This window comes from Helicoverpa armigera, chromosome 11 (assembly GCF_030705265.1).
Source record: "Helicoverpa armigera isolate CAAS_96S chromosome 11, ASM3070526v1, whole genome shotgun sequence".
NCBI lineage: Eukaryota > Metazoa > Arthropoda > Insecta > Lepidoptera > Noctuidae > Helicoverpa > Helicoverpa armigera.
The window spans coordinates 1,603,672-1,625,759 of record NC_087130.1 but is presented as its reverse complement, the minus strand read 5'-3'; the positions used below and the strand labels follow the sequence as shown (position 1 = coordinate 1,625,759).

The 22,088-nt window shown below is 37.2% G+C and overlaps 3 protein-coding genes across 4 annotated transcripts in view; 2 read left to right on the top strand and 1 right to left on the bottom strand.

Moving 5' to 3' along the window:
• Nucleotides 1-9,025, top strand: part of LOC110373713 (uncharacterized) — a 42,642-nt gene extending 33,617 nt beyond the window's left edge. The window contains exons 24-35 of the mRNA XM_064036906.1: nt 1,084-1,237; nt 1,558-1,732; nt 2,409-2,586; nt 3,015-3,108; nt 3,283-3,344; nt 3,730-3,973; nt 4,451-4,641; nt 5,629-5,913; nt 6,412-6,617; nt 7,002-7,166; nt 7,508-7,689; nt 8,621-9,025. Of these exons, the coding sequence (XP_063892976.1) occupies nt 1,084-1,237; nt 1,558-1,732; nt 2,409-2,586; nt 3,015-3,108; nt 3,283-3,344; nt 3,730-3,973; nt 4,451-4,641; nt 5,629-5,913; nt 6,412-6,617; nt 7,002-7,166; nt 7,508-7,689; nt 8,621-8,713 (2,029 nt within the window). The 3' untranslated portion in view covers nt 8,714-9,025. The remainder of the gene's footprint in view (nt 1-1,083; nt 1,238-1,557; nt 1,733-2,408; nt 2,587-3,014; nt 3,109-3,282; nt 3,345-3,729; nt 3,974-4,450; nt 4,642-5,628; nt 5,914-6,411; nt 6,618-7,001; nt 7,167-7,507; nt 7,690-8,620) is intronic.
• A 1,059-nt stretch (nt 9,026-10,084) lies between these two features.
• LOC110373691 (TBC1 domain family member 12) overlaps nt 10,085-22,088 on the top strand; it is a 47,642-nt gene continuing 35,638 nt past the window's right edge. Inside the window, exon 1 of the mRNA XM_049850515.2 lies at nt 10,085-10,954. Coding sequence (XP_049706472.2) covers nt 10,521-10,954 — 434 coding nt within the window. The 5' untranslated portion in view covers nt 10,085-10,520. The remainder of the gene's footprint in view (nt 10,955-22,088) is intronic.
• LOC110373690 (retinol dehydrogenase 12) lies at nt 12,119-20,278 on the bottom strand. 2 transcript variants are annotated; one of them, XM_049850526.2, is made up of 3 exons: nt 20,259-20,278; nt 12,678-13,563; nt 12,119-12,555 (listed from the first exon to the last, which is right to left on the bottom strand). In XM_049850526.2, exons 2-3 carry the CDS (start codon nt 13,383-13,385, stop codon nt 12,205-12,207), a joined length of 1,059 nt encoding a protein of 352 aa, XP_049706483.2. In that variant the 5' UTR covers nt 13,386-13,563; nt 20,259-20,278; the 3' UTR covers nt 12,119-12,204. The 2 variants fall into 2 exon arrangements, with proteins under 2 accessions (XP_049706483.2, XP_021186699.3); XM_021331024.3 differs by lacking the exon at nt 20,259-20,278 and adding an exon at nt 13,775-13,912.

Sequence of the window (22,088 nt, the reverse complement as noted above, 5' to 3'; positions counted from 1 at the left end):
GAAATATCTCAGCGTTATCCTCGATGTCTTGAGCCCACTTACTCGACGAGTAAGATTTGTCGTCTCCGCTGAACTTCTCGATGAGCCCCTCTGTGAGCCCGAACGCCACCGGCGCCGCTGCAGTCGTAATCGTCGTTGATTTCGATTCCATCGTGCTCCGTAACTTCGTAATTCAAATTTAATGGCCGCCGCGTCGCGCCGGCCGGTGCGTCGTAGAAAACTTCGTGGAAATTCGTCGTTGATCGATCCCGGACGAGCCCCCAAAATCTGTAGCTCTCTTCGTGCTGGGGATCGATGACTTTGAAATAAAATCCCGTTTTAAACACTTATTACAACTTTTATTTCAACAACTTTGGCTCGTTCGTTACACTCAGTACCGCGTGGTTGCCTCTAACACCGTTCATTCAGTCCCTCCCTCTCACTCCTTCGCTCACTCGCTCACGCCTCCCTCATATTCTGTCACGTTCCATTCCACTCGACATTCATTCCCACATATATAATAGGAAAACTTTGCATTTTCCTAAAATAGTCACATATACACCTACATAAATCAAAATAGTTCTTCAGTTTATTAGATAATTTTTAAAACCAAATAAAAAATAATCAATAATTGACCTGTCTACATCTCTAGGTAAACGGAAAAACGAAAGCTTTATATTTTTTCTTTTACTTGATCTGCAACCAAGCACAGCACATAACTGGCCAGAGGTCGTCATGTTCACAAATAGAAATAATAAACATAAAACGCGCGCGGCTGTCGAAAGCCCTGAGCCGCGTGGGGCTACCGGTAACCCAGCGAGCGGTAGGCATTTATCGCGCGCAAGTACGTCGAGTGACAGAGGCCTGTTTAAACCCTAAGTCCAAGCTCATAAAACCATTTTTTTTCAAGTTTCGTTTTATCTGACTGTGTGCAGGTGCATGCAATCAATAGAACATGATTTATTCGCTTTGTCAAACTAAATTGAACCTTAACAACAAATCATACGATCCAATTTAGTCTCGAGGGAATTTTTCAACATTTTGCAATGCCACTCTATGTTAAACTTTAACCACTAGTAAATAAGACTCATACCTCATTTCCAGTGTGTTCCGCGTGCTAATAAGAGAGATATTCGCTGGGTGGGTGCTGCTATCTCTAACAGATGTGCTAGCGGACCCGTATATACTGAACACTCTCATTGTGCTCGCTACGGGGGATGAGACCATGGCACAGTTGCCTACTACGCCTAATTATAAGGTAAAAAAGTAGTTTTTAAATCTATAGAAATAAGTAAAATTGCAGTGTCTGATTGTAATGTTGAAACAATCTTTTTACTAAGGGTACTGTACACGGTACACTATTTGTACCAAAACAACAATTTCATGTTAGTCGTTTGTTTCATCTAATTACTGAAATTGCTACACCGACTTTGACGGAACTTTCACTGGCAGACAGCTTATGCAACAGGGAGTATCTTTGCTATAATTGATTGCGTGTAAGTCAAGTTCCTATTTACACGTGCCATATTTTTACCTACTACCAAGAAACCTTATTCTTACTCCAACTTCTTCATCCAGGTAGAATTCCTGGAAACCTTCGTCCGACAAACAGAATCAATGTATAGTCAGCGCTGCAAACTGCTGCGAGTGGAGCTGGATGCCGTGATCAGCGACCAGGAACTGCTGTATGCCTTCATGCAGTACATGAAGACTGGCGGACAACTGCATCTGTTGCAGTTCTATAATGATATTAGTGAGTTTGGGTTGCTTTTTTCTAGCTATGTATGTTGTGTTGGGGTCAGTCTAATCGTATGCAGCGAACCAGTGTTCCATATGATGGGAGTGCGAATTTCTCATCGACCAAGTATCTGGTAACCACATATCTCTTAGTACTGGTTTAGTTTAGCTAATAACTTTCCATAAATAACAGTTTTGTTAAAATTTGAAGCCTAATAATAGTTAGATGAGACCCCAGGTCCTAGAGTTAAATAAAGATGGGTCTTTTATCTATCTAACGACCGATTTTTCAATCATCAGTTAACTTCATGCTCTTTAAACTTCCAATAAATAGGCGTTTTGACATATTTTCTATGCAAAAACCAGCAAAACAACAAACATTTTGTTGAGATAAAAGTTATCTGGAGATTAACAAAAACGGCTCTTAACACAATATTCTATACTATCTATCTATCTTCTATACATATATTATAAAGAGGAAAACTTTGTTTGTTTGTTTGTTTGGTTGTAATGGATAAACTCAAAAACCACTGGACCGATTTTAAATATTCTTTCACCATTAGAAAGCTATATTATCTGCGAGTAACATAGGCTATATTTTATCCCGGTGCGGGCAGTAGCTCCCACGGGACGCGGGTGAAACCGCGGGAAAACGGCTAGTAATATATAAAATAACTCCTCTCTTTCAACAGAATCGTTCCAAACAAAAATCCTGAACCCCGACTTGAACAGTTCCGAGGAGGAATCTCTACATCGTGCTGCCAAAGCCATGTATACTACGTACCTCTGTGATGGAGTACCGCTGCCGATCTTCGGAGAACTGGCTGAGGAGTTAGAACAACTGCTTAAGCAGGAGCATAGCATTAACAAGTAAGGCTTTAAGTATGGTATATAGTATACCCATCTTGTTTGGCAGTCGAGTAATTAATATGAAGTCCAAAGTGATCCATAGTTAAGTTTAGATTTAGGAGTGGATAAGCAGGAGCTTTGAAAAATTTTTAAGGGCACGTCAAACCCATATGGCTGATTATTTTTCAAATCTCGTTATCGGGGCAAAAATTGCGTAAGTGAAGTACATAAGGCGAGAACATAAGAGGGGTATATAAGGCGAGTATATAAGAGGGGTACATAAGGCGAGAACATAAGAGAGGGTACATAAGGCTAGTACATAAGCGAAGTACATAAGCGAAGTACATTAGGCGAGTACATAAGAGGGGTTCGTAAGGCGCGTACATAAGTCATGTTCATAAAGAACACGCCAATATGACTGGTGCAAATGTAGTTTATTTTATTTTCAGATTTCAAACCAGCCGAGCACTGTATCAAGCCGCGAGACAATCTCACGCCGTGTTAGAAAAATTGTGGCTGCCTAAGTTTTTACATAGTGAAGAGGTGATTATAAAATTAATATAAGTTTTATGTAAATCATATAAAACTTCATTACACCAGCTTTATTTATGTACGATTTGACAGTTTTTCTGTCATATTTTTTTTTTTGTTTTCCGCAGTTAATGTTTTATCGATTTTATTATGATTTAAAATTAAAGTGGTTATGATTGTTCACAGTTCTACAAATTGCTTATAGGCAGTAGAATACCTACGGGCTACCAGAAACAGATGGTCAAAAAGTGAGTATGTTTTTTTTTTCATTTACCACTTATTTATCTTTATTGTAAACTAGCTGAACCCGCGAACTTCGTATCTTTTAAACCTTCCCTGGACCTCTACAAACATTTTAAAACCAAAATCAGCTCAATCGGCCCAGCCGTTTTCGAGTTTTAATCAGACTAACGAACAACAATTCATTTTTATTTATATAGATGTGTAAATAACAATCAAATATTTCCTCTTTATAATATTAGTGTAGATATTGTTTATTTATTTAGTACCTGAAATGGGTATAACATACATAAATTCTTCTTAAAAACTAGCTGCTATTTATCGTTTGTTTCAAATGTTTGACTCAAGGGTTTTGCTGTAGTCCATTTTTTTAGAACATTATGTTTTTTCTAGACCCCACGACAAACTACTAAACACAGCTTTAAAGCTAGGCCATCGATTAAAAGGCGCATTAAGACCTCAAGCGGTAGACGGACAAGTGTTGGACTGTTACACTAATTGTGACGAATCGGAAGGTGACGGAGTGGACAATATGGATATATTGAAGTATTTAGATAATTTAGCTATCGAAGAGTCGCTGAGGGGGCAAGATTTGAGCACTTATAAGGTGGTGCTGACTAATGTGGAGACTAAATTGGTGAGTATTTATTTATTTATTATACTTTTTGCACACATTTTACAAAAAAAAACAATGTACAAAGGCACTATGTTTTGGCTGGTTTTCTGGTTATTTATATTATTGTTTTTTTTTTTTAAACATGTGTAATAAGTAAATGTCCTATGAAGAATATTATTGATTTTGAATAATATTCTTTTTGATGTTCATAATGATTACCAAAAAGACTTTATTTAAATTGACCCAGCATTATGAGTGAATAAATGGCATTTTTTTTTCTGTTTTGGTTAAAAACATAAAATTATTTACAATAGCTGAATGAGCTTAAGTGCTAATTATTCAAAAACTTGCGAAATGGCAGTGTCCATAGTTTCCTTCTTCTCACTTACAGCGCCATAGTCGTGTCACATTTGAGCAAAAACATTGTTAAGTGATTTTTAGGTCCGCGATTCTCGCACGGTATCAGTTGACTTATAAACTTATTTTACCCCTTATCAGCAAGTGCCACCCCGTCGCGGCGTGGTCCGTGTGTTCACCCTCGCAGTGCACTGTACGGGCGGCCCGGCCGGCGCGGGCGCAGCGCTGTGGAGCGTGCTCCGCAGCGAGCACGACTTCCACCTGCTCCGGAGCAAGCTGCACGAGTTCCACGGAGACAGGCTGCTGCTCGACCTGCCGCTGCCCTCCAGGAGGTAACTATAATCATCCTACCCACACACAATGTCCTCAGTGGCCTGCGGGATTATCCGAAAGAGTTACCGTGGCCCTGGTGCATAAAGGGCTTAAGGAGGAACATGATGGGTTTTAGTAAGTAGGAGACTGATGCTCCCTCACGCTGCACTCACAGCGCAAGGAGCCACTTGATGAATTCTCACAATATAAAATAGCCTTGCCAGTTTTACGCTGGCGGCGTAAACAAGCTAGAAAATGCCCGCCAGCAGTGACATGGCAAAGAAATAATCTTGACTTCTCTATATAATAAGAACCGGCTTATGACTCCAATCTCCACCAAAGCAGAGCGGAACGAAGAAGCTTTGATACAAACAGAATTTCGCTATTTTAATATATTGCCCCTGCTCATTCATTTGTATCACAGACGGGAGAAATAATTATGATTACTCCACTTTAGGGAAGCCCGGGCCTAATTAGTGGGAAAGTCTTAAAATTGTCCCTCGGGTCCATCATTAATGACGCTTATGAAACTTATATTGTCGAGTAATTGTGAATAACCCAATTGTTAGAACATAACTCGTGAATTGCTTGTTTTATTGTACGTTTATTGTTTATTATTATTATGTTTAATTTTTTTTTTTTTCAATATCTTATATTTATTCAATTGTTAATAATGTTATTTTGATTTTATTTCAAATTTTATTTTATTTTATTGTAATCATTTTCAACTCGTCTTGAATATCATTGTAATTGTTTGTGCTTAATTATTAATTTCTTTCCTGCAATTTTTATAATCAAATTACTTCTTCTTACTTTCTTTATAATAAAATTGTTACCGTTTTCTTTGCATGTGGTGTTAGCCTATAAGAAATTGTTGCACGTGCTTTTATATGTACTACTCAAGTTGTAAAAATGTGATGTGTAAGCAATTGTTGGCTGACCTTAATAAAATAAATAAATAAATATACGTGTCAAATGATCCTTTACTGTTTTTTTCCAAATTCCAGAGACAACAGTCCCCTAGAAACCCTACGCTACAAATACGAGGACTTTATCCAAAGACTTCTCCAAAAAAGCCTTCTCCAGACCAGTGAGCTTCTCCGGATATTCCTCACGGAAGACGGAGACTTCTCCATGGTGGTCCAAGCTTCGACCCTGAATGCTACGAGTACGGACTTGGGGAATATATATCAGAGTGTAGCTCATAGGTTGAGGAAGGAAAAAGGACAGCACTTGGAGAGCTTTCTCAGGAATTTGTTGGTGTCTTCTGATATTGAGCGGTATCAGGCTTTGTGAGTATGTTTTTTTTTGTATTACTTTGTTATTTATTTGTTAACAAAATATGTCGAGATAAGTTCAACTCTTTTTTGTCCCTACGAAAATAATCACCTATTCAGTGATCGCTTAGAGGGGTTTAAAAATTTATGTCGATATCGATTATTGACATTGTCATTGAAATGCTTCTTCTCCCTCTTGTCGAGTGAGCTGCAGTTTTACTCGCCTTGTGTTAGAGTTTCCTCACGGTCTCTGACGTGGTATAATACTACACTAAACCCCAATCCGCGTGATAATTCCCACTGACCAGATTTTTTGTACAATACCATTACAAAGTTCCATACAAAATATCAACTCACTTTGAACTATTCCCCAAACTGACATTCTAAACACTAAAATGAACAGTATTTCCATTATTTTATTAGAGATCGCTTTATTATCGCTATCGAGTTTAAAATCAAAAATGTAAAATTGGTGTACCTAATAAAGAATATTTATCTATCTATTTCCCCCAGAAAGCAAGGCACAACCCGCGACGTAGAAGAAGCACAAGAGATGAGCGAAGACATCGCCGAGCCTCACACCGCGCGGCAGCCGCGGACACGGAATATACTCGCGTCTGTGTTCCATAATAACTTCGATGTGGAACCCACTGTGGTGAGGGGGGAGGGCGGGTATCAGGAGTGTGTGGTCGGGTTCTCACAGTGTGCTATGTATTTGTGTGAGTATTCATATTATAAAATGTTTTGGTGATTAAATTTTTTTGAGCAAAAATGTTGGTCCACCATTTACTGATTGGTCCATTATTCTTCTAAGTATAATTTTGGTCCAATTCTCAACCTTACATTACTTTCGTGTTTTTTTTTTTTTTTAATATAACTGGGTTCATTGTTAACCATAATAATATCTTTACGCCTGAATAACGATATAGATACCTAGAGCAACAATTGATAAATAAAATTAACATTTCGATATTTTTTTTCTTTAGGAACAGCTTCATCAATCTTCTTCTCTCTCTGTATTTTTCTTCTTCCTAGCTCCATATAAAAATCCCATTTAATTGTTCTTTTCTCTTTCAAATAAATTGACCTATCTTATATTCCAGTACTAAAAGTGATCCGCATACGCTCCCTGTTCGCGAACGTGGCCGGCACAATAATATCTGTCACTAAACAACTACTAGACTCGGCCTTCAACTGCGTGTTGAACAGAACACTCGTCAAACTGCTGTCAGAGAGACGATTAGCGCATCTTATTAGGTTAGGACATGGTGAGTAGTCTTTTATTCTGTCGTACATACAATTCAGTTTACAAAAACACTCGAATTGAGAATCTCTTTTTTGGGAAGGCAGTTAGTAACTGCCTCTTTCTCACGATTATTTCCAGACTTCTTCCCGCAACCGTTCAAAAAGTTTCATCCCCTTCGCACGTGTTTTTACACGCCTACAAACACATTTAATTTTTTAACTTCGGCCTTAAAATTAGTTGATAGCTTTTATAACCCTTCGAACTCAATCTTACATTCATCGGAAATAGAAATCATTTATTTACAAATACTGTACGTTACGAACATGGATATAATAATAAATGTATGTATCAATATGTTCGCAGGACTGTTATTCGGCAGAAGAGCATCAACGCCGCGCACCGACCCCATAGCCTTACGCTCGCAAGCCCGCAAACAGCTACTGGGCACAGTCCCGCCGTACGTGTCACTAGTCGCTAGTGCTCGCCTCCCGGCCGCACTCGCTACTGCCTTCGATATTATACAGACGCCGCAGCTTAATAAGCAGGTTTGTGTTTGTGTCACTACTACATAATGAAGTCTTAACTAATGTTAAGATATAGGTGATGAGAGCCACTGAGTAATCTGAGTAGTTGGTTAAAAACAGGCACTAAAGGGTGACAGACGTTTAGGTCAGTACTTCCAGATTTGATGAAATAAAAACTCATTAGTCTGAATTATTAAGTATATGGTCATAAACTTAAAAAGATATGAGAATCAAGTAATCGTATTTTCCACGGCACCTAGTGTTACTGTGTAAAGATACAAAAAACTGATCTGTGTATGCACCCTTATAGGAGAATTTAAGACTCATTTGAAATACAAACTCTTAATTTTTTATCCCATAATCTAGTTTTTCTTAAAATTAGTAGTGACGCCACGAAAAATTCACATAGTGGCTCTGTAAATGAGTTAAGATAAATACATATACTAATACAATGTGATTCATACAGGATACTCATTAATGCATAACTGATAACAGAACAATCACTATTTATCTCCTATTAGATATGGAAATCCCGGCAAAACTGTATGAGTCATTTCGGTAGCAGATAAAAATTTCCGAATATACGCATTTAATACTGCATGCATAATTTTTGAACTATGATTTGTATAAGGAAATGGGCCAATCCCTACTAATATCATAAATGCGAAAGTAACTCTGTCTGTCTGTCTTTCTGTCTTTTCTTCACGCCTAAACTACTGAACCGATTTGTGTGAAAGTTGGTACAGACATAATTTGGAACTTGAGAAAGAACATAGGATAGTTTTTAATACAAAGAAATATACAAATAAAAAATAAAATTTACTCCGGACATATAGCGCCATCTATTGGTCTAACCAAAAATCTGCCGAAAGTCACCATTCCACGCGAACGAAGTCGCGGGCAAAAGCTAGTTTGTATAGAAACTCATTTTCTATAATTTGTTATATTTCAGTTGGTCTACAATCTACTGGATCTATGCGTAATGGAGTTGTTCCCGGAGCTGGGCGCCATAGACAACTCCCCATCAAAACTACCAAAGAGTTGAGGACTAAAAAGTATCCATACCGGCAATACATAATTTATTTTATAAATAAAACTTCAGCTAGGCTATTTTATTTTTGTAAATCGCCAACGCACGGTTGTCTTGTTTGATGTTTAGTTAATTTATACGCAACTTATTATGTAATTGTAAATACTGTACTGTATGATAACAAATCTATTTTTATAATATTAGTTATTGAAGCAATATTCGTTCACTTGACCCTTCGAGGTTGTAATCGAAAAGACCACAGAGTATTTTGAAATGTTTTCAGTGTAGAAACGAAACACGTGAAATAAATTATTTTGATATTTTAAACGGTTTTATTGTCGTGTTAATGACCCTAATTATCCTTATGTGTTTTTAAACACTATGTTTTGACGGCAGTGGCTTAATTGATATATTTTGGTGTAGGTACCATGTTGTGGAAACAAGCAGACAGCACTTGAAGGTAAATGGTTACAAAGTCGAAAGCAATCTCAGACAAAATTCCACATCCTTGGGAATCTCAAAAAATTACAATACTTCTGGAACCACCAAAATCCGGAGAACATAGAGTGGTCCACGAAGATACCTCATACATAAGAAATCTAGATTATGTGGATTGACGTCAGCTTTTGGACGACTCTGTATATAGATATATTCTATGAGTGAGCGAGGGATACCTGAAGTGCCGACCAGCCATTATGCGGTTAAACTTAGTATAATCCACTTGTAGCTGCACCTAGGTGTAGCCGCTATGATGAAGCGTGAATTCCTCATAACGGCCAGTTCTAACGAAAAATAAGAGGATACAACTAATTTTAGACGCATATGACCGGTTACATCTAGGTCTATCCGCACTTCGGGCTTTAGTTAGCCGTAACAAATAAAAAAATCTGTTCAAAACGATTACAACTAATTCCATTTCTGAACGATAGTCGATTTTTATTCATAGGCGTCGACAGTTTCTGGACGTTATGCAAGCGTCATGCGTAAACAAGCCTATGTTGCCACTTAATGTTCCTTCCTGCAAAAATGGGTAAATAAAAAATATTTACTGATTACTAGTCAAAATATTTGCTTTACAATAAACATAAAATACACGTTTTCCCATTGATCATTACTCTGTACGGTGACGATAGAGATCGGAAAGTTGTCCTTAGTTTAGTATCGATTGAAATTTATAAATATCATTAGACAAATCGAAAGAGAATCTTCATAATTCTACGAAAACTGTGCTATTTTAATGATTGTGTTATTATTTTCAAATTATTAATTCAGAAAGTAATGCTGTTCGTGCTAATTATCTAGTACTATATACTTCAAAACTCCACCAAGCTTGCTTGATAAATTATGTATGCAAAAGTTGAGTTTAAAATGGTAACACAGGCTTATGTCAATCTTAATTTACAGTGGAAAGTAAAAGGCGATGGGTGTGTTGCTTTGTGTTTATTTCTTGTTTTAGATAGAATGAATTAGTTAAAAAGAAAATTAATTATTAGTAAATCCTACGTTATTTATACCACTTCAGTTAAAAGATTACACCATTGTAAATATCATCGTAGCAGCAGATTGTTGTTTTGATTTGATCAATGGTTGTGTTACTGATTATAACAAAAACAAAGTATAAAAACAATTGAAGAAATTAGTTAGCTTAATGTGTGTGATAAGTGATGTTTGCTGTTTACTGTGCTTACGAAGCTCATAACAAACCCGCGAGTGCTTAATCATCGGATAAAAGTTAACGATAATGGCTTTCGTAAATAAATCCTGTGTACATAAACATGGAAGTGGATATTGAGCGTGCTAGTGTTCGAATTTCAAAATCACGATGTCGTCGTCGCCGTGCCAAAAAGGCGGGATGCGCCTCAGTGAAGCGTTGGATAATATGCAACTTGCTTACAACCCAATCACGAAACAGTTGCATTTCGTGAGCCCTAAAGTGGAGAAACCAGTAGAGGATACGTCTGATGATATTGATAAGCTGTCTAAGAAGAGCAGTTTTAGTGACGAAGGTAACTTTTCTATCTCAACTTGTGAGAAAAGTGATACAAGTGATTCTCCCAAGAGTACTCTGCAGTGGGGCAGTGTGAGTGGTCACCATCGTGGCAAGGATGGTGGTTCCTTCTCAAGTACTGTCTCAAGTCTCTCCGAGTGCTCCCTTGGGTCTGCTGCGTCCAAGGATGATGAGGTTCCTGATGTCAATTCTCAAGACCAGGAGAATTCTAAGCTGAAGAAGAAAGGATTGTCAGGATTTTTCAGCAGGTAAGACTATTTAATAAACTTTTTTATTAAAAACAAGACATTGATATCTGAGAAATGTTCGCAGTAGCTATTCAAATAATTTTAAAACATTGATGTGATAGATTCAGTCTATTATTAGTTTTGATGACTATCATAACAATACACACATGTGACTCATTTTATTGGCTTTTTATCACAAGCATTTGATATAACAAAACTTGACCTTATTGTCAATGGCAAAAGATACAATATTGGCTGTATATATATTTTATAAACCTTATTTCTAACTTCATAATCAATGACCATTATTTTTACCCAACACATTAAGAGAGATATGCTTTCAATTGTTGAATGAAAAGGCCAAATGATTTGCAAATAACTATTTAAAATTTTAATTAAGTATCATTGATCAGCATTCTTTTGATGGCATCATTAAGTAATGTTTAATTTACACATACACACTTTATATAACAACACCGTCATATAACATTAGGAAGCATCTATAATTTATTACCCACTTACTCAATATGTCACGGAATAATATTAAAACACCAATTGACTAGCTTTTGTTTTTAGTTTTGCCTTTTTCCCAGGGGAAAATTACTTCCCGCTCAATGATTAAAAGTATTAGAGAGATATTAGCTATATTACGATCAGCTACTTTTTAAAATGCTGGTACCTATTTGATATTTGGCATCATTTCTTTACTCAAAATAAAACATTCATGATTTGTCACTCCATCATTTACATAGTTGATGTCAATAATGATGCCTAATGACTTTACAAGGAAAAACAAATACCATTATCCGTCTTATTCATATAACCTACTATATTCTGTATTAAAGACCTATTAATACTCGGCACAAAATGTCTACATTGTCTCTAATATTCCAGTAGCAACGGGTTAAAGAAACCGTCGGAATTTCCTCTGTCTTAGTTTTACTACTAAGTATTCTATTGTTTATTGTCCATTGTATTTTTTGTGATAAAATCTACTGCAGCATAATAATATTACAGTTAGGCATTACCAGCTCTTTCAATGCACATAAATAACCAAGTTGGGTCAAAATTTATTTTTGTGTTATTTATTTATTTGCTTAGGAGTTTTCATAAGATAACAATCAAAAACATTTTAATAAGAAAATAATTTATTTGAATTATATTCAATCTTATAAATTATGAATTAAGTGTCATAAATATTATTTTGTAAATACTTAAACTAATGTGTTTTATCACCTTGTTAAGAAATTGTGCGAGACTACAAGACTAGTTTACGCTTTACCAAAACTCGCTTTATCAACTCCAACTAGCTGACAAGATAATTCAAACAGTCTTTCTTGGTGTTCCAGTTTCTTTGAGAAGCTGTTACTAATTCCTTCAACACAATTACTTATGTACAACCCTCCGCGTTTCTCCAAATCTTTTTCAAAACATGCGTGAAGTATTGAAACGGCACCCTTCGCTGGAGTTTTGAAAAACACTTTCATGAGCCAAGGGAAAGCTTTTTTAAACATGGTCTTCTCAAATAGGTCTGTGTCCACAATTCCTGGGTGAACCGCATAGCCTTTGACTGGTGAACCTTCTTCTTCCAACATCAAGTTTATGTATCTGGCACTCATTAACTGCAACAAACAAAAGACCACATTAAAACAAAAAGAAAATCACTTACAAATGGAAGTTTGAGTCAACTTTGAACTAGCTACTAGATAAAATGCAGTTGGTTGAAAGTAGAACATTTTTATACCTGTGCCAGTTTAGCTTGCGCGTACGCAGCCGTTGTATCGTAATGCTCCTTCATATTGATGTCATCAAAGTAGATCTTTCCAGGGTAATGAGCGCATGACGTCACATTCACCACCCTCGCAGACTCTCCGGCAGTGCCGCCCTTTTTTAATGCTGGCAACAATAAGTGTGTCAAATAAAAGTGGCCCAGATGGTTGACCGCTAACTGGCTCTCAAACCCGTCCTCCGTGAGGTGGTAGTCTCCATACATTATCCCAGCGTTGTTTACTAGAAGGTGGATAGTCGGGTACTTTTCCAATACTTTCTGTGCGAATTCCTTGACAGACTTCAACGATTGCAAGTCCAACGGGAAAGCTACAATATTTTTGCCGTTTTCCATATTTTCCGCCTGTTTCATCATGGCTTCTGGTTTCCTCACGCCGGCAATGACGATCATGTTCGACTTTAGTAATCCTCTCACCACCTCTGTTCCAATTCCACGAGCTCCGCCGGTGACAACCGCGATTTTCCCATTCGCGTCTGGCAACACAATTTTGTTCCGCCACACGTTCACCCAGTCATCGATGAGGCCGCCGGCGCCTGCGCCCTGCATGTCTAGCGCGTATCGCAGCTCACTGAGTATGTGCTTCAAGGGTTTATGCCTGTTGACGTACCAGTAAATGGCCGCAGCCCCGGTCACAATAAACGCTGATGCTATAGCGAGAGACATGTTGAGGTTATGTTATCGTCCGCTCGACGCGACGCTACGGTTGCACTGGCGACCGTTGCTTTCACTCCGCTTGAAATCCTCAACGCTTTCTCTCGATCCGGTGTTTGTTTGGTTTGTACCGTTAGTCCTGAGGTCACACAACTCATTTATGATTAAATGACAGGGTGATCACTAGTATCTGTAACAAAATATAGAATTGAATGTAGGTAAACACAATAATGAATATGTTCTGAGCTCAGCATCGCGGGCCGTGTTATCGATGCGTGGCCTCCAGCTGTACTGAAACGGTGACGCAACGCGACTACAATTGATATTAACTTGACGGAAGTTGTTGAGGCGTTAAAATTGCAATGACTGTTTAGGAATTTATTGATTTTTTTAAGTTAGACCTGAAGATTAGGTAGTATCTTGCACGGCACTGATTTCACAATAATATTTACGGAATGAAATAGCATCTGTTATGCGATATGCGCGATGCACCTGACGGTACTGACTTGTTTGTTTTGCAAATTCAATCGGGGCGCATGCGCCGTACGTGCCGGTATTTATCGTTGTACCGTCCGATTTCTAATTATGGCATTAACAGGTTGCGGTGCAGTGGTTATCGCGGATTCGTTAATTTTTTCGTACTCTTGTGCTAATATTTGGTACCTTGTTAAAGAATGATATCCGACCGACGCTTCCGATTTCCTATTGAAGTTGTTATTAGCGTTACGTTGAATGTTGTCCTCGTTCATTGAATTTTAATAACCGGTTCGAAATAGGCATGTCGAAAATGTGACCAACCCAAAATATCGTGTTACGAGTGCGGGGTAAAGAAACTTCATTTTAATAAATTATTGAGTCGGTCCAGATGTTTTTCTCAGAACCGCACTAGGAACCTGTAACTTTGTAAGGTGATTGTATCACCTCTGCCTCTATCTGACGAATTTACGCCATTCCTAGTTACACCGATTATAACGGTTGATAATGAGCTGCACTTGGCAAGACCGCCCGCTGTGCAATTAAAAACCGACAACATCGAATAAAATTCTTGTGGTCACACTTAAATTCTTAGCGACACGAACAAATTCAATACATTTTTTCACATGAACGCGTGACGAATTCTCTAATAAATCAGGGTTAAAGTTGTAATACGAGCTCTTTGAATGCTCCCCTTGCAGTGTTATGAAATGGTGATATAAGTTCGTCTTCGTCTAGCGTTGTAGCGGTGCGGAATAGTTGCCGCTCCGAGATTTTAATTAAGGGTCTTTGAACTACTGAATGCTGATGGTGCGTGTCGTCTATGCTATGACGCAACGATAACCTGCTGTAAAAACGCCAATACTTAATTTCTACTTAGCCTGAGTAGACTGTGACGTCACTTGACCGTTAATCGTGGATTAGAACAATGCTGTTATGTAACAGTGTTTTAAACACTGACTATTTAAAGCACAATAAAAGCTTGAAGTATAAAATTACTCACGAGTTTTAAAAAGAATTTATTAAATTCTTTTTTCCGCAGCGGAGCGAGCAACCGCATTCAAACCAACACAAAATGCGTACTATGCAATATTCTGCGAATGCATTCATGTTAACGCAAGCGTGAAAGACGTATTTTCTGCACTTAGTAAATGTAAACAACGAAGTACTTCAGTTGAAACGAAAAAGGAACATCAGGATTTTTAAACGGATGAGAAGTTCAACATAATGAAGTCATATTTTATGAATTTTACAGCATTTTGCATTACGGTCATATTTAATGTCCAGGGCAACCGCAAGACTTTGAAGGCTTTGCATGTGGCCCAAAACTCACATTGTGGTTAGGTGTTCGGTCACCATAAGTCCTGTGGTAAAATTTTCTCTAATGGAATTTTTGGTCTCTATCTGACCCGTAAGCAGATTTCATAAAAAATAGCGTAATAAGGCAAGAGAATAAACTATCCCAATTGGAACATAAAACAATAAACAGTCCTGTTGATGCAATTAATAACGAATTTTATGTCGGTGTCACTGGTGCAGATAAAATCGATGTATCTGCAGCATACGTAATAAAACATTGAGCTTTCAAACAGCTCGCAAGAAAGCATAAAATAAAAGAGGACTATAAGTACAAGCCTTTGAGATCCGGTTCGAGAAACAATACGGCATAAAGTTAAAGCGAACTCGCTGCATACGTAATAATGTACAATGGCCAATTCCATGCACCCGATACTTGACCGGGGAAACCTGTTTTCAAAGGCGCTCCGCCTCTGGACTCTTGCTACTTCCACGACGCTGACCTTGGATGCTTTAACACTAACCATGCTTTCCAACGCTGGGATTGCGAACCGCGAAGTAAAGACATTCTTTCGCGATGCTGCAATGGAAAGCGCGTACTGGGTTATTTACGGAAGCTCTGTGTAACCGAGGTAGCGGTTGTATACTCACAACAGCAGTCTGCACTCAGCCCGGCCACACGTTTGATGATAAAGATTGCTCAGCAAGTTTTAAAAGTGTTTTCGAATTAGCACTTGGTTGAAAACATGTGTTAATACTTAAGTAATGGCTTTATCGGATATTGGAGCAAATTGACCATTAAGATGCGCACGCTTAGCATATGGCGGATGAAGGCGTCCGTGACACATGATACGGTCAGCGCAGAAATAGAAAAAAGAAAAGTGCTCTCTGGGATGCTGACATTTAAGGCAAAGTAAATAAGCCTCTTGCCCGAATTAAAGTTCTCGGAAAGAATGTGTTAAAGGGATATTTAGCTTCATTCTTTAGCTCCGTCCCGAAACTTAAGGAAGATTGGCACTCAAGATCATCGTATCTCACCTTTAAGTACCCACAAAGAGTAGTGAATCGCCATCATAGGTTCTGCATATGGCTATAATAACTGTATAAACAGGTGGTATCTTAGACCGGTTTTCCGGGTCATCCCTCATTAGCGAGGTCCTCAAATTAACGATCTGCTTAATACGGAGACCTGTTTGTCATCTGTCTTTACAGTACTGTCGTTTTGCCTTGGAGTTTAAATGGCAATGTCGCATTGAAAAAGTTTGCATCAGCTGTTGAAGGTTTCATTCATGAGTTAGTTTTTTACTTGCATCGACGCGTGACAGTGTTTTTTTTGGTATTGCTACTATAGTGAGAGTTGAATATACCAACTTTGGCTCAATATCGATACCTTATAAAGCTAGTTTTCTCTGTGAACACCGGATTAGGTGAAGGTAGGGATACCAAATCTGGTATAACTATCATCCACAAAATTAAATAGTTGTGTTGCAAAGTCCGTGCTCATCTGAAAACAACTTGTTATTCTGCATGACACTAAATAGTAGCTGTTATCTGGTAATTATGCAAACGATTTTCTCAGATGTTTTTCCCTGAGTTTATTTTGTGTAGCCAAAATTGTGAGTAGAATATTTTTAGAAATAACTTGCTTTTGTGTCTCCATGACATCGAACTCTCTACGGATTTCAAACTTCTAGAAGATTGTTTGAAATATTTGGCACTATAGCATAATCATTTCATGCGATAGTGAAAGAGCAGTTTCCTCGTGCACTGTTTGTGGTATATGAATTCTCAGGGTTATAAAATAATTTACGGTTTCTTTGCCTCAGGTTTTATGTGGGAACTTAAGGCAAGAATATTTCACAAAGGAATTCACCAAAATGCCTTACAAGAACCAGCTTGAAGTGGTTACCAATACACTACAAAATAATAACTCCTACGGTTCACTGGTTTGGAAGATTGGCTTACTGGATTTTTTAAGCAAATTCGCATTTTGACCCATACTTCCTTTGGCCGCAAGTTTACCAAAAGAAATTTCATGGTCGAAGAAACATTGACAATGTCTACTTTTGCGAGTTAGTCAAGTCTATAGTTACATCTGAGTCATTGGCGTCAGTACAATTTTATCAAGCACTTTACCATGACTTAATTACTGCTATTGTTGTTCTTCTAATGACTAATCAGTATTGGACGTTGGAATTCCATCGGTCGTTCCAACCGTATGCCATAATTTTGCCGTCTCAACTTCAGTGGTCTTTTGGTTACGTCATTTTCTTACTCACGACTTAATTCATAATGGATCACTGCGGATGGATCGGACTTATTTGTCATCTTCCTCGAGTAAACCGGAACTGCACTATCAATAAGTAAATGTTAATGCAGTTTTAAGTGTCGGCATTTAGAAGTGGGTTAAACTGTTTCTAGTGTTGTGAAAGTAAACAGTGATAACTGGTCTATGCTCTAGACTAAACAAATAGGTTGATTGTGTTTCGGGTCAAATGATAATTCGAAAAATCGTAGATAACGCCATTTCTATACTAATATCAGCGATAACGGACATAGGTGCAATCATTGGCACGCCACTAATGGCGTGGTCCCCTCCTGTCTAGCCAGAGGGGCAGTTCCCCTCAATGAGACGCCAAAATTAACGATTCTGAAAACAATACGAATGAAATGGGATAAATATAGCTCTTGACATCACACTGTGATAAAACAAAGGGGGAAAATAACACAACTGAGTGCTCCTAACGAGGTCTAAAGTAGTGAAAGAAAGAAAAGGGAGAAAGGAAGAATTGAATTCCTGTTGATTGTATAAATATCTTATCTAAGGCTGAGAAAAATGCCATAACCATGTTTATGTAGTTGAGAATGATAAAACCCACGTAAACTTTCCTGGTGACTCAACAGTTATTTATTTTGCTGCGTTTACACTGCAGTGTTTCTTTGTGGATTCTGATTACGGCATGAAAGAAATATTTTTAAACTGTTTTGTATGCCTCGTGCAGTTTTCTCGGAATTTTAAAAGGTGCACTGTTTGAATTTCAAATTCAAAACTGAATAACTTGGTTGGATAAAAAATTGCATTTTGTTAGGCGTTTTGCTTTTAAACAGAAAGTTTTGTTGGTATTTAATGATTTTCGATTATTTGTCAAATAATCATCCGGCGAAACCAAAGCTATAAATGCCTTTGAGAATGATTGGCTGCCAAATCATTGTGTTATTAGATCTTGCACAAAGTTTTTAATCATGTAAGATCTGGTAAACCCAGTCGAGATTCAAGATTTAGAATCCAATTAAAAGTTCTTAGAATCTTGAACTCATCTGCACTTTACAAGACATCATCCTTAGTCAAGGTTAATTTTATGTACACGACTTTTATTGTGAACCTTTGATTATTATTTTATTATGGAGGATGCTACTGAGAACAGTTTATGTTTTACAGATTGTTATCGTATCTCCTTTCCGGCAATTCTAGAAGTTATTAATTTACCTCGTCATAATATTTACCAGCCGTCAACAAGCTGAGGAGATTAAAAATATTGAAACAATCTGGTATTTCCAATCGGACTGACCGATTTTACGGTTATTAAATTGAAATATCTGCATCTATCTGCATCTATCTGCTAGCGTTACTGAACTTCGACTTTGGAACAACTGGAAAAGCCTTATTTAGAAACTGCAAGATTTTCTGAAAAAAACCCACTCACTGTTTTTCTTTACTGTCAATCCAGCAGCTCAAGATTTTCTTAAAAGCAAAAGTGATTAAAATATGCATCAGTTTTTGGCAAGCATTCATAAATTCCGCGTTCTTCAAACATGATTCATGTCCTACATAATGGTAGTTAGAACAAGAACTAAATGTCCACTGTATGAGTAATGTTTAAGTTAATACGGTAACAAAGATGTTGTGCCACTCATGTTTTTAATGTTCACAACTTTGTGTCACACAGTTTACATTGCATTGTAGAGAAGGCACTTTGTAAGGAATGATAAATAGTCCTCTATTGGACTTGATATGACTGTTTGGTTATATTTTATTTTAAACTTGTCATATGAGACTTTTGTCTAAGTACTATTTAGAGGATTTTAAGAATGGTTTGGAAGATATAATAAAAACTCACGCTTTGTATCTTTGCCAATATAATGTTTTAAGAATAGATTTAAATACTATCGAATGATTGGAGTGATAACAAGAGACAAGTGCAGTGAAGATTTTTTCCGAGAATTGAATATTTGCTGCTCCTGTGAGGTATTTTTCTAATCAGTACAGATTCTCAGATTTAAGTGTTTATAGAAGCCCCTCTTAAAATCCGAGATTGTTATCTTATATCTCAGATTATGAACACAAAAACTGGCCTCTGGCATTTTTCAAGACCACTAGGCTGCGTAGGAAGGCAAGACCACATGACGTCAGCCCTTTCACTGTACCTATGCCTATTTGAGGACCTTAAAGGAAACTCGTTGATTGCCCAGTCAGGGTGATGGGCAAAGGTTGCCTCGATGCGTGTAGGTTTTATTATCTGTGAAGGCAAAGGTTGCGACCTAAGGAGTATTAATAGCCCGAAGCAAGGTGAAGATATAGTGAGAATTAATTGTCTCTGCATGAGGACCATTATCATGGAATTATGTGGTGGTAAACTAGCGAAGGTTGTACTAAAATAAGATCTATGGTTGTACCTATAAGTATTTTGTATTACTTAACAAAGAATTGAAGATCAAGAAAATCTGTGTGTGGTTGTGTGTTGATCAAAAGCTCAATCACGGGGTCATTGACTCATTTTTAAAAACATACAGATAGAGAAGCGAGGTATTTTTTTATAGAATAAAAATATTTATAGAATACATAGCTGTTGGCTCTCGTTTCATATCAATGGTATTATATTTCAACATTAATATTATTAGCAGCGGGAGGCGAAAAGTAATCTTCGAACGATTATAATCTCAGATTTTGAATAGATTAAAAGTATTGGTTACATACAGTATCGCTTCATACGGAGGCATTTGCATCTTACATCTCTTTTATAATGGAAAGAAAACAATTCGAAGTTGGATAATATTTTTTATGCATGAAAATATTACTAAGCTGCTTGCTAGCCTATATGTCAAACGCCTACTCACAGATTTACCCCTCAGACCATTTTATGAATCTTCACTAAAGCAAATATTCTCGCAGTAGCACCTCACTTCATTTCACTTATGGTTCAGATGGGATTTGCAAGTACAGAGAATTATAAATGGATACATAAACGGATTTGCATAGAATTTCAGCTATCTTATCTCTTCGATTGGTAGCAAACGATGCGCATCCATTGACTAACTTCATATTCGTACCAAACATAATCATTTGTACCACGATCCGCAAATAAGATATCATTTTTATCTTTAGTTACCTTATCTCCATAGTTACGTCAAAGATAAGTGACGATCATAGAATTACCAAACATTCTTCATCGCGTGAGAAGAGTTATTGCTTCACGATCGTATTTTGGAATCCGTGACGAAATATTAAATCGTTTTTACCTGAAATTGTTGTTTTGTGAACCGTATGTTTTTGAAAATTGCTCGTCTGCTCGTTGTTTCGATGTGTCTGCAATATTTTCACGTATTTCGTTATCTGTGAGGTTATTTGAAGATGAGCGTTGCCATAGTGCACTAGAATGCATGACATTCATGAAGGAGACGAGTAAGAAAGTGCATAAATACTTTTTGCTGTCTGATAGATGAGTAAAATCTCCTTTTGTGTAGAGATACTTTGTTTTGATACTGAAATAATCAGTCCATTATTGCATTTTTTCATATTAATACATTAAAGTGGTCCATCATAAGTTCGCTTTAGTTATTTTCTTTATTCCTATAATATAAAACTATTAATGGGCGGTTGTTGAAAAGAAAGTTTAAACAACCACATTCATTTGATGTTCCATACCGCTTCACCTACTTGCTTTCTTAGAAAAATTCGAACAAGGTAAATATTCATATTGCGTAAACAGAACAATGCTGTAACTACACTTTGTATTAGATGCGGGCCAAACACAGCGTAGTTGTGCTTTCCCATACCATAACAGTAATACTGATGGTGTTTCTGCCAGTGAAATTTAATAAATTCGTCCAGTGAAAGTACTGCACGAACAGTGGCGATTATACACACCAGTTACTTAATAACTACGGAAGTCAGTTTATATATTATTTTCTTTCATTCTGTAGTAAAATCTCAGTTTTATGTACTTCCTTTGAGTAGTAAATAACTACTGGGACTTTATTGCCAATTGATTTTATGGTCTCACAAACTTGGTTGTAAAGCCATAACATTTCGTTTAGAATAAATTGCAGGATTTAACTAGGTAAACAAACCCTCACCTAAATACGCTTTATTGTGTAAAATCTCCTGGGCAACAGATATACGAACATAACCATGTTACATATTTCTGAAAATACGTCGAAATTAGAAAGCGATATACTTAATGTGTCTATTATGAAATATTAATGGAATCGGGGTCCCTCAAGGGTCATCTAAGAATTGTGCGTACGTCAATAGAACGCTTGCGTCAATTCCATACTTTGTGTGTGAAGACTATTTCTGGATTCGATAACCTTTTTCGATGGACGTCATTTCGTTTTATATTGTGTGAAAGCAATCATGTTTTCTTTGTAATAAAGAGGTTTCCCGGTAGGCTGCGAATACTTACAAAATCTCATCTAAACGATAGAGGACAAGATCTCGTATCTGTCTGAAAGAAAGTTGTTGGCAATGAATTACGCGTTTCTCGTCTCGATGTCTGACTCAATTCATATACTTTTAATGTACCAGCCATTAAGTAATGATCATAGTGATCATGGATTGCAGTTTTTTATACTTATGAAAGTTCAGTTTCACATTAATGATTGATCGTGAACGAACAACTCCATCCGTAGTTAATCTGCCATGACTGTAATCTTTTTATCGCCAGT